This window comes from Amblyraja radiata, chromosome 14 (genome assembly GCF_010909765.2).
Source record: "Amblyraja radiata isolate CabotCenter1 chromosome 14, sAmbRad1.1.pri, whole genome shotgun sequence".
Lineage (NCBI taxonomy): Eukaryota > Metazoa > Chordata > Chondrichthyes > Rajiformes > Rajidae > Amblyraja > Amblyraja radiata.
In genome coordinates, this window is record NC_045969.1 from 32,151,433 (window position 1) to 32,164,664 (window position 13,232).

The window sequence follows — 13,232 nt, forward strand, 5'->3', positions numbered from 1 at the left end:
TATGTTGGATTGTATTAAAATTCATCGCTGATGTTATTGAGACAGATTCATTGACATTGTGAGACACCCTTTTCATTAAAAATAACTTCACATATACTTGCTGAGCAATAAAATAAAAAGCTACAAACTGGTCAATATTAGTCAGGTTTTTGTAAAACAATGCTAAGAATGATCACAGAGAGTGTGGGCTTTATTGGTGGTATGCATATACAGTGGCTTGCAAAAGTTTTCATACCCCTTGAACTTTTCCACATTTTGTCACGTTACAACCACAAACGTAAATGTATTTTATTGGGATTTTATGTGATAGACCAACACAAAGTGGTGCATAATTGTGAAGTGGAAGGAAAATGATACATGGTTTTCAAATTTTTTTACAAATAAGGCCAAAAACTTCAATTTTGGTCTCATCTGACCAGAGCACCTTCCTCCACATGTTTGCTGTGTCCCCCACATGGCTTGTGGCAAACGGGACTTCTTATGGCTTTTTTCAACAATGGCTTTCTTCTTGCCACTCTTCCATAAAGGCCCGATTTGTGGAGTGCACGACTAATAGTTGTCATGTGGACAGATTCTCCCACCTGAGCTGTGGATCTCTGCAGCTCCTCCAGAGTTACCATGGCTGCTTCTCTGCTCTCCTTGCCCGGCCTGTCAGTTTAGGTAGACGGCCATGTCTTGGTAGGTTTGCAGTTGTGCCATACTCTTTCCATTTTCGGATGATGGATTGAACAGTGCTCCGTGAGATGTTCAAAGCTTGGGATATTTTTTTATAACCTAACCCTGCTTTAAACTTCTCCACAACTTTATCCCTGACCTGTCTGGTGTGTTCCTTGGGCTTCATGATGCTGTTTGTTCACTAATGTTCTCTAACAAACCTCTGAGGCCTTCACAGAACAGCTGCATTTATACTGAGATTAGATTACACACAAGTGGACTCTATTTACTAATTAGGTGACCTCTGAAGGCAATTGGTTGCACTGGATTTTATTTAGGGGTATCAGAGTAAAGGGGGCTGAATACTTTTGCCGCCACACTTTCAGTTTTTTATTTGTAAAAAAAATTGAAAATCATGTATCAATTTCCTTCCACTTCACAATTATGCGCCACTTTGTGTTGGTCTATCACATAAAATTCCAATAAAATACATTTACGTTTGTGGTTGTAACGTGACAAAATGTGGAAAAGTTCAAGGGGTATGAATACTTTTGCAAGCCACTGTATACTTTTTATTGGCATAGATAGGGTAGACAGTCAGAATCTTTTTTTCCCAGGATGGAAAAATAAAGTGCTGGAGGGCATAGCTTTAAGGTGGGGGGGGGCAAAGTTTAAAGGAGATTTGCAGGGCAAGTTTTTTGCACAGAGGGAGGTGAGTGCCTGGAATGCGCTGCCGGGGTGGTGGTTGAAGCAGATACATTAGTGGTATTCAAAAGACCTTTGGACCGGCACACAGATATGCAGGGAATAGAGGGATATGGGCAATGTGCAGGTAGATAAGTGATGGTTTTGGCATCATGTACAACACAGACATTGTGTGCCGAATGGCCTGTTCTTGTGCTGCACTGTTCTATGTTCAATTATCATACAATATGGTTTCAAGATCATTTCTAACATTCATAATCAGGTTTATTGAGGAGATCACAATTAGTAGATTAAGGAATACGTTGGACTTTATACACTTAGATTTTTGAAAGATTTTGCTAATGTATTATCACAAAGGACAATATACCAAGCATTTACCCAAGAGAATGATAAAATGGGATACATTGACACTTTAAAAACTGAAAGTAGTCATTAACAGTAGCGTGTTCCCACATATATATTTTGGGTTATTTTATTAAAGAATTTGAGGTATTAATGTAGGTTTTACAGGTTTAGGGTTTTGATTCAGATATTACCCAAGGTTTTATGATGTGTGTTGCTCCACTAAAACATGTTAAGTTCATATCCATGCTTACAAAACAAAGAACTTGCAACATTACAGTAATATTATCCTCTGATCACTAATAGATTGTAATGTCTTCCTTATATTCTGCATAACAATTAATCTAATATTTACCTTTAAGGCCTATTTCATTCACAGCAAGCGTACTTACAATATATATAAGCATCACATTATTCCACTAATATAATTTAACTATTTAAAAATAATCAAATAGAGTACACTTCCTCTGATTTGATATTATCAATCATTGCCCCACAATCTCCCTCTTATTTCATTCTTCCCATCCAAAACCACTCCTTTTGTTCTTTCTGGTATTGTTTACAATTCGTATAGGTTAATTCAAAATAAATGAAAATTCACTCTGATTTTGTCATATAAAAATTAATCTGTGCAGAGTGAATTTGTGCAGAGTTCACCGTAAAATACATCAATGGTTTTAATTGGAACAGTCTTTAGTTTCACAAATGGTTCTTGCAGGAGGGGCCTTGAAAAATATTCATTTGAAGGCACATCCAATGAATTCTACTCGAAGTGCAATACCATTGTACCAGGTTTTTGGAACAATGCGGATGTATTGGGCAGAAATAGATGGACTAATGTAGTTTTTCTTGTGTCCATAATAATCAGAGTTTCCAATGAATATCTGTAAAATAAAGACAATATCTATTAAAAATAATAATTTTTATTGGAATCTTTGAGCAGAAAAGATACTTTCATAAATTTTCAAACCCAACTCTTTTAAAGATACAGTATGTATGAAGGAACTGCAGTTGCTGGTTTACACCAAAGATAGACACAAAATGCTGGAGTAACATAACGGGTCAGGCAGCATCTCTGGAGAAAAGGAATTAGTGACGTTTCGAGTCGAGACCCTTCTCTCTCTCAGTCCCTCCCCTTATCCTAGTTATTCTGCTAGTTTCACTGTTGGTATCCCTATTCTACAGCCATCAATGGACTATTGTGGGCTCCTTGGCCATCAATGCCAGATCTGATTTGTACTGTACCTTTCCATACCTCTAGTTTTCCTCTCCCCTAGTCTGAAGAAGGATCTCAAGCTGTATTCCTTTTCACCAGAGATGCTGCCTGGCCTGCTGAATTACTCCAGCATTTTGTGTCTATATTTTGGGGATATACTGAACTGGGTGATTCCTTTCTCCTTGGATGAGGGTCAAGTGAGACAGTAAGATGTTCTTCAATGCCATTAACCATGAACTAAGCTGATACTTAGAAATATAAAGAAACAAAGTGCTGGAGTATCTCAGCGAGTCAGCTAGTATTTCTGGAGAACATAGATAGGTGATGCTTCGGGTCTTTGTCCTGATCCCACCTATCTTTCAGCTTTCTCCCCCACATTACAATCGGTCTGATGAAGGATCCAAAACATTGCCTATCCGAGTTCTCCAGAGATGCAGATGCAAGGAATTGCAGTTGCTGGTTTACAAAAAGAGACACAAAGTGCTGGAGTAACTCAGCGGGTCAGGCAGCACATCAGGCTAAGGAAGGGTCCCAACCCAATACGCCATCTATCCATGTTCTCCAGAGATATTACCTGACCCGTTGAGTTCCTCCAGCACTTAGTGTGTTTATCAAGAAGACTTGCAGGTTTGTGGGTTAATTGGCCTGTAAATTACCCCTGGTGTGTAGAAGGTGTATGAGAACGTGGGATAATGTAGAAATAGTGTGAATGGGTGATTGATGGTCGGTGTGGCCAAAGGGCCTATTTCCATGCTAAACTAAGCTAAATTAAACTAGTTTAAGAAGGAACTGCAGATGCTGGAAAATCGAAGGTAGACAAAAATGCTGGAGAAACTCAGTGGGTGAGGCAGCATCTATGGAGCGAAGGAAATAGGCGACGTTTCGGGTCGAGTCCCTTATTCAGACTAAACTAGTGTACCTTTTTATGACTTCATTCTTCATCTTTGAGTCTGAGCAGACTACTTAAATGTAAATATATTTACAGCTGTATCTGATAGAGAGGTCTGGTAAGCAGACTGGCTGTAGGTGGGTGCATGGTCTTGATGGTGGAGGCCCTGCAACGGCCTGGGGCTTGGCTGGACCAAGCGTTGCTCCAAGAGGCCGAGGGCATGAACCGGATGCCAGCTATGGCAGTGGAGGAGCGGCGGAGAACACCAATGACCACTCTGCTTGGCCAGGCCAACCCTGCAATGCCGCCGGGACAGCGGGCCTTCATGGTCAGGTCAAGAACCCTGTACTTACAACAACGGGCGGCACAGCGACGCAGTGATAGAGTTGCTGCCTCACAGCGCCAGAGACCCGGGTTTGATCCTGACTACGGGTGCTGTCGGTATGGAGTTTGTACATTCTACCCCTGACCTGCGTGGATTTTCTCCAGGTGGTCCGGTTTCATCCCACACTCCAAAGACATGCATGTTTGTAGGCTATTTGGCTTGGTAAAATTATAAATTGTCCCTCGTATGTGTAGAATAGTGTTAATGTGCGGGAATCGCTGGTCGATGGTGGGCCAAAGGGCCTGTTTCCGCGCTGTATCTCTAAACTAAACCAAACTTGAAAATGGCACCAAAAACTGATGACTCTGTATACTGTCTCAGTGTACTACTACTATACACTTGTACTGTATCCGAGATGCTTATCCAAGCTGTGTCTGAGTGCTTAAGTATAGCGATACTTGCACTGAACTTTAGTTTATGTTTAGTTTAGAGATACAGTGCGGAAACAGGACCTTTCAGCCAACGCCGACCAGCGGTCCCTGCACATTAACACTATCCTATACCCACTAGGGACAATTTTTACATTTACCAAGCCAATTAACCAACAAACCTGTACGTCTTTGGAGTGTGGGAGGAAACCGAAGATCTCAGAGAAAATCCACGCAGGTCACGGGGAGAACGTACAAACTCCGTACAGACCCGTAGTCAGGATCGAACCCGGTGCTGCATTTGCTGTAAGGCTGCAACTCTACTGCTGCGCCACCGCGCCGCCCTGTATGCAAAAATAGATTTCACTATACTTCGGTATGTGTGACCTTGTATTGTTATTTGCAATCTACTTGCAGGCTGCATCCAATTTACCTTTAAATATATAAATATTTTGCACACATAAGTGCTGCTTATGTACACTTACTGAAAAACCATGTTCAAGGTACAAACCTACCTTTGCATCTCCACTTGACCGATCTGTATATGGCATCCATATATCTCCATCGTTGCTAAAATGGACAGTGTAACTTTGAACAAACAATGCGGTTGTAAAGGACTTGGCGCCTTGTGTAATAATGCCATTGATCTTCATTTTCTTCTGAAAATCAACCTGAAGCCATTGGTTTTCGTCCTGTTTCTGGATTAATAAATAAAATATTGAAATTAGACAGTGCTTTTTAATTATTAATACCTTTTTGTCATATAATGCAGCAATGTCAACATTTACAATAACACCTCACTTTGTATCATTCATCAGTTTCAGAAGGAATTAGAACGTTCTGACTTTGGGTGGAATTTCTTTTAATTTCAAAAATAAACTTTATTCAGAATGATAAAATATATTTACAAAATAAAAACTGTGCATCTTCATACATTCTTAGTGTCTATACATTCAATAATGTCATACTCAGTAGTGTTCGCACCTATCTTTAAACAAACCACCCTTGCCACCCATGTGACCCCCTGAGGTGATATCCCTTCCCTTATTTAAGGAGTATCTCTACCGGTCTCTGCCCCTCAATGTCCAGCAGCGGGAGGACCCTAGACTGTGGTCCTTCCCCACAGAGCCTTGGCGTTGGCTGCACTGAGCTTCAGTGCGTCCCTCAGCACATACTCCTGCAGTCTGGAGCGGGCCAGTTGGCAACATTCCCTGACCGACATCTCACTCTGCTGGGAGGTCAACAGGTTTTGGGCAGAATAAAGTGTTTTTTTTCACCAGATAGATGAACATTGGGTGAGATTGAAGCTCACAAGTATTAACTTTCATCTTGCCAATATCTCTCCAACTTACTCTACAGCCTTTATAGTTGTGGACAAATGTCTTGTGCCTCTTGCCATGACCACAGGCTAACTTTCATCTGTTTGACCACTTACCATGCTAATTGTCCTTATTCATTGTATGTAATAAAACAACCAACCAACTTCGCCAACGACATGTGAAACTTGTCCAAGTTTCCTTTCCAAAGCATTTGAGTAATTAGATGTAACAATTTTATTTAACAAACAGAGGCACCTTGTGTTAAGTGCTTGAACAGCAGCAAGTAATTCATATATGCAACTACTCTGACAGCAGTAAATTTGAGTGCATTATTCCAAAAATACCAGCACGTAAATCAAGGTTTGGTATTAAAGGAACATATTATTTCAAAAATGCATCAATCAAACACGCATAAAACGTGAGGTGCTTGTATATCTAAATATCACAAGGAACTGCAGATGCTGGAATCTTGAACAAAAGGCACAAAGTGCTGGAGTAACTCAGCTGGAGAACATAGACAGGTGATGTTCTGGGTCGGGACGCTTCTTCAGACTGTAGTAGGGGAGAGAAAGCTGGGGATGAGACAAAACCTGGCAAGTGATCGATGGATAGAGATGGGGGGGGGGGGGGGGAGTGGAATGGCAGATGGGTGGACAAATGCCAGAGATGAGTAGGAGACAAAAGACCATGAGATAACGAGAGAAAAGCCGCAAATTGTGAGGCCAGAGGAAGGGATGTCGGTGGAAGGGGATGAGGGGGAAGGGAAAAGGGAAAAGGGGGGGACATAATTGTGGAAGACATTGAAGTGAAACCATGTGGGGCACAGAGAAGTGAAAGGAGAAAAAAAAGAGGGGGGTGAAGGCTAATGGTTAGTTATCTGAAATTAAATTAAATTTTCATTCGTCAAATCTATATAACCAAAGACGAATATTACCAAAATGTGCTAAATGATTAAATATTTACAGTTTTTGGCCCCATATCTGAGGAAGGATGCAATGACGCTGGAGAGGGTCCAGAGGAGGTTTACGAGTATGATCCCAGGGTTGATTGGGTTCAGTTCAGTGTTCAGTTTAGTTTATTATCACGTTTACCGAGGTATGGTACGTGCTAACCAGTCAGCAGAACGACAATACATTATTACAATCGATCCATTTACTGTGTATAAATACATGATAAGGGAATAACATTTAGTGCAAGATAAAGCCAGAAAAGTCCGATAAAGGATAGTCCCAGGGTCATCAAAGAGGTAGATAGTAGTTCAGCACTGCTCTCTGGTTGTGGTAGGATGATTCAGTTGCCTGATAACAGCTGGGAAGAAACTGTCCCTGAATCTGGTGGTGTGCGTTTTCACACTTCTATACCTTGTGCCTGATGGGAGAGGGGAGACAAGGGAGTAGCCAGGGTGTGACTCGTCCTTGATTATGCTGCTGGCCTTGCCGAGGCAGCATGGGTTATAAATATATGATGAGTGTTTGACGGCACTGGGCCTGTACTCTCTGGAGTTTTGAAGGATGAGGGGCCGACCTCATTGAAATTTACCAAATTGTGAAAGGCCTAGATACAGTGGATGCAGAGAAGATGTTTCCACAAGTGGGAGAGTCTAGGACCAGGGGCCATAGTCTCAGAATTAAAGGGCACACCTTTGAAAAGGAGATGAGGAGGAATTTGTAGTCAGAGGGTGGTGAATCTGTGGAATTTGTTGCCACAGATGACTGTGGTAGCCAAGTATTGGGTATTTTTAAGGCGGAGATTGACAGATTCTTGATTAGTACTGGTGTCAGGGATTATGGGGAGAAGGCAGGAGAATGGGGTTGAGACGGAAAGATCAATCAGCCATGATTGAATGGCAGAGTAGACTTGCTTCTATAACTTATGAACATAAATAAATAAAAGCCATTTTTTAATTAAATTGTGCATTTCGATAGGAGGCAGCAAGGGAAGCAAGGTTCAATACAATACTTTATTCGCCAAGTAAGTTTTGCAACATACAAGGAATTTCATTTGCTAAGTCAGTCATACAAATAAAAAGCAACAGAGCACACAAAATACATTTTAATATTTTATGTTAACATTTTAACATAAACATCCAAACAGTGACTCCTCCACATTCCTCACTGTGATGGATTTCCCACTTACATACGATCGCCATGCGTTGAAACTGCCCTGCATGTCCAAGCGTGCCAGGCATGGCGACCAGGAACCCCGCCAGTTGGCCCGGACCGATGAAGCCATTATCTGACCATTTGAAATATTTCCTCCCTTCATTCCCAAGGGATGAGAGCAGTCTGTAAAACAACACACGTGTGTGAATAATCAATATTTATTTTAGTTTACAGATACAGCATGATTGTTTCACTTTAGTGTAGAGATACAGCGCAGAAACAGGCTCTTCGGCCCACCGAATCCGTGCCGACCAGCGATCCCCGCACACTAGAACTATCCTACACACACTCGGGACAAATTACAATTTTACCAAGCCAATTAACCTACAAACCTGTGCATCTTCAGAGTGTGGGAGGAAATAGGAGCTCCCGGGGAAAACCCACACAGATCACGAGGAGAATGTTAAAACTCCGTACAGACAAGCACCCGTAGTCAGGATTGAACCAGGTTCTCTGGCTCTGTAAAGGCAGCAACTCTACCGCTGCACACCATGCCTTGATCTCAGCATGAATGAAAGTTAGGAGAATGGGGTTGGAAGGGAATGTTAGATCAGCCATGAGTAGACTCGAAAGGCTAAATGACGTAATTTGGCTCCTATGATTTATGACTTATGAAGCAAGCCCTTCGGACCACTGAATCCATGCCAACCATCGAACACCCGCTTGAATTAGTTCTATGTTATCCTACTTTCTCGTCCACTACCTACACAGTAGGGGCAATTTTTACAGAGGACAATTAACCTACAAACCCGTACGTCTTTGGGATGTGGGAGGGCACCGGAGCACCCAGAAGAAACCTACACAGTCACAGGGAGAACGGACAAACTCCGTACAGACAACACCCGAGGTCAGGATCAAACCCAGGTGTCTGGCGCTATGAGGCAGCGGCTCTACCAGTTGCACCACCATGCGCCCTGCTAAATAATTCATTAAAACCGTTCAGAATCTACGTTTCGCTGATGAGAAGATTATATTGAACTACATGATACGTGTTATCTAAATGAAATAGTGAAGAAATGAATCTACTGTTGTATATTCTCTTCTATGATCTAGACTGACAGATAATGGTCGCTGGAAGCGGCCGCTACAGACATTTCCAAGCCGCCGAGGAGTGTTCACCCGATGCCGGCATTCCAGCTTTCTGGAAAGAGGGCCTGAAAACATCGGACTGGCTGCGGAGGCCACAAATAGGCCCCGACCTCGGGTGATCACAGAGGGAGAGGACTGAACTTTCTGATGCCTTTCCCCACAGTGGAAATTTTTTATTCTGTTGTTGGGGGACGTTTGTGTTGAATTATACAATATGTTGTGTCATTTTTCTTAATTTTAATTTTTCTATGGATGTATGGAAGCTTAATTATTATTTTTTATTTTTTTTTCTATGTAAAGCACTTTGGTCTCAACGCGAGTTGATTTAAACGTGCTATATAAATAAAGTTTACTTACTTTACTTACACATGATCCTGGGTTTGTTGAACTCAAATTATGTTTGACTAACTTGCTGGTGGCACAGTGGTACAGTTGCTACCTCACAGCGCCAGAGACGCCAGTTCAATCCTGACTCTGGTGCTGTCTGTACAGAGTGTGTACGTTCTCCCCGTGACCGCATGGGTTTTCTCCAGTTTCCTCTCACACTCCAAAGGCATAGAGGTTTATAGGTTAATTGGCTTTGGTAAAAGTTGTAAATTATCCCTAGAGTGTGGAATAGTGCTATTGTATGGGGGTCATTGGTTGATGCAGACCTGGTGAGCCTAAAGGCCTGTTTCCTCGCTGAATATCCAAACTAAACTAAACTAAAGCTTAAAGGTACACAAAATTGCTGGGGAAACTCAGCGGGTGCAGCAGCATCTATGGAGCGAAGGAAATGGGCGACGTTTCGGGCCGAACCCCTTCTTCAGACTGATGGGGGGTGGGAGAAAGAGGGAAAGGGGAGGAGGGGGAGGAGCCCGAGGGCGGGCGGATGGGAGGGTGGGAGGAGACAGCTAGAGGGTTAAGGAAGGGGAGGAGACAGCAGGGGCTAGCAAAATTGGGAGAATTCAATGTTAATGCCATAAGGACGCAAGGTCCCCAGACGGAATATGAGGTGCTGTTCCTCCAATTTCCGCTGTTGCTCACTCTGGCAATGGAGGAGACCCAGGACACTATGGAATAGATAAACTAAAGCTTATCTGAGTTCTTTATTGAGTGCTTTAAAAAATATCTTCATGTAGATAAGGACTTGCTAAACTTAAATAGTTTTAAGTTTTAGACTTGGCAAAATTGTTGGAGCTGCTGCCTCACATTCGATCCAGACCTCAGGTGCTGTCTGTGTGAAGATTGCACGTTCTCCCTGTGACAGAGAGCACCCGAGGTCAGAATCGAACCAGCATCTCTGGCACTCTGAGGCAGCAGCTCTACCTGCTGTGCCGATGTGCTGCCAAGGGACTGCATACTTCTCTGACACAACCCACTTGTGACTTGGTACGGAAGAGGGAAAATGTGGAACAACAGGAAAAGTTTACTTGAATTATACTCACGGTCTATTTCACATCCATACAATTCCATGCGAAGAGTTGGTCTGACTTTGAAGGATGTTGGATATAATTTCAGATATCTTGCGATAACAGGAGGGTTGAACTTGTTAAACTTTACATCTGAATTATCAGAATTTCCGTCAAAAATCTTCAAGGGGATCACAGAAAAGAAACAATATATATGGATTGAGAACACAAACCAATTCAGAAAGTAAAGAAGAAAGTAAATTGTATTTATATAGATATTAATCATATTAATATATTAATATAGACAATAGGTGCAGGAGTAGGCCATTCGGCCCTTCGAGCCAGCACCGCCATTCAATGTGATCATGGCTGATCATCCCCAATCAGTACCCCGTTCCTGCCTTCTCCCCATATCCCCTGACTCCGCTATTTTTAAGGGCCCTACCTAGCTCTCTCTTGAAAGCATCCAGAGAACCTGCCTCCACCGCCCTCTGAGGCAGAGAATTCCACAGACTCACCACTCTCTGTGAGAAAAAGTGTTTCCTCGTCTACGTTCTAAATGGCTTACTCCTTATTCTTAAACTGTGGGCCCTGGTTCTGGACTCCCCCAACATCGGGAATATGTTTCCCGCCTCTAGTGTGTTCAAACCCTTAACAATCTTATATGTTTCAATGAGATCCCCTCTCATCCTACTAAACTCCAGAGTGTACAAGCCCAGCTGCGCCATTCTCTCAGCATATGACAGCCCCGCCATCCCGGGAATTAACCTTGTAAACCTACGCTGCACTCCCAATAGCAAGAATGTCCTTCCTCAAATTAGGGGACCAAAACTGCACACAATACTCCAGGTGTGGTCTCACTAGGGCTCTGTACAACTGCAGAAGGACCTCTTTGCTCCGATATTCGATTCCTCTTGTTATAAAGGCCAACATGCCATTCGCTTTCTTCACTGCCTGCTGTACCTGCATGCTTACTTTCATAGACTGATGTACAAGGACCCCCAGATCCTGTTGTCCTTCCCCTTTTCCCAACTTGACGCCATTTAGATAGTAATCTGCCTTCCTGTTTTTGCTACCAAAGTGGATAACCTCATATTTATCCGCATTAAACTTCATCTGCCATGCATCTGCCCACTCCCCCAACCTGTCCAAGTCACCCTGCATTCTCATAGCATCCTCCTCACAGTTCACACTGCCACCCAGCTTTGTGTCATCTGCAAGTTTGCTAATGTTACTTTGAATCCGTTCATCCAAATCATTGATGTATATTGTAAATAGCTGCAGTCCCAGCACCGAGCCTTGCGGTACCCCACTAGCCACTGCCTGCCATTCTGAAAGGGACCTGTTAATCCCTACTCTTTGTTTCCTGTCTGCCAACCACTCCTCTATCCATGTCAGCACTCTACAATTTTGTCCACTAATATCAATATATACATTTTACTTATATAATCATAATTTTAATTTACACTCACATATATAATTTACTTTCATTTTGCTTATGAGTTTAGTTTCCCAAGGTACAGTGAAAAGCTTTGTTGCTTGCTACTTTAATTTACTCACTTTAATTCACACTCACTAACTGATGTCACTCGAAGTAGAATTTCACACGCGCCTCCCCTCGTTCACACTTTATAATTTACACTCACTTGTTTGTAGCTCCTGCTGTTTCCATTGTAATACTTCCAATTGTTCCCATCCACGCTGTATTTGATGTAAAAGGCCCTGATGTACTGCTGTACAAAAAAAGCACTTGCTCCTTGGGTGGAGATCTCAGTGACAACAATTGGCCTCTCCAGGTCCACCTGTGGTACCACAACATTGAACACACATTGACTGAACCAGACAGGAATAATGACATCAGATATCAATACGTTGCTGAACCCAGTTGTGCCAAATATATTGCAAATATGCACTATGGCTAGTCTGAAGAAGGGTTTCGGCCCGAAACGTCGCCTATTTCCTTCGCTCCATAGATGCTGCTGCACCCGCTGAGTTTCTCCAGCATTTTTGTGTACCTTCGATCTTCCAGCATCTGCAGTTCCTTCTTGAACGCTAATCTACTGTTCTTTCGCAGATTGTATGCTAACCTCATTGCATTGTCCACCAAAGGTTTATGCATAGAACACAAAATAGGCGGCTGCATTTATGACAAAAAAACACCTTACCCTAAAAAAATTGCTACAAAAGGTTTCTCAACGGTTTTTTGTAGTATCAGATGTGCTTAATTACATACCAAAAGTCTACCACAGTCAGACCACTGGATAGGTCTAGTTTTCAAGCTGGCATCCAAGATTCATTTTATGTGTAATATTAGCATAAAAAGGAATATTTTCCAGTGCAAGTATAGGTCTGCCTCATAAAAACAAACATGACACCTGCATGAATTCAATGATCTCACCTACACGACCAGCGAGCAACACCGAGAATCAACAGAAGAAAGGATGAAACAAGATCACTTTGACTTGGAAAAGATCAAGGAAAAACTTTCCACTTGCACGCCATTCTCTTCAGACCCATCTCTGAGAAACATTGTTACTGGTGTAGTCGCCAAAGAGGATGTGAATGTGCATGGGTTCGAGAATGTTGGAAGCCCGAGATAGTTGAAAAAATGGTTGGAAAAACAGTTTTTGGGATCTCGTTCAAACAGAAAGACCGCGCAAAAACCCTTGCATTCGAGTCCAACATCAAAGTTGCCCAAGGCCGAACCATTGA

At 42.4% G+C, this 13,232-nt stretch overlaps 1 protein-coding gene across 2 annotated transcripts in view; it reads right to left on the reverse strand.

Annotated features, from left to right (window-relative positions):
* Nucleotides 1-1,798: 1,798 nt before the first annotated feature.
* The window catches only part of f5 (coagulation factor V), a 58,990-nt gene continuing 47,556 nt past the window's right edge, over nt 1,799-13,232 (reverse strand). For both annotated transcript variants that reach the window (XM_033033046.1, XM_033033044.1), the window contains exons 21-25: nt 12,167-12,322; nt 10,557-10,701; nt 8,015-8,163; nt 5,075-5,257; nt 1,799-2,585 (exon numbers count right to left, since the gene is read on the reverse strand). In XM_033033046.1, coding sequence (XP_032888937.1) covers nt 2,439-2,585; nt 5,075-5,257; nt 8,015-8,163; nt 10,557-10,701; nt 12,167-12,322 — 780 coding nt within the window. In that variant the 3' untranslated portion in view covers nt 1,799-2,438. The remainder of the gene's footprint in view (nt 2,586-5,074; nt 5,258-8,014; nt 8,164-10,556; nt 10,702-12,166; nt 12,323-13,232) is intronic.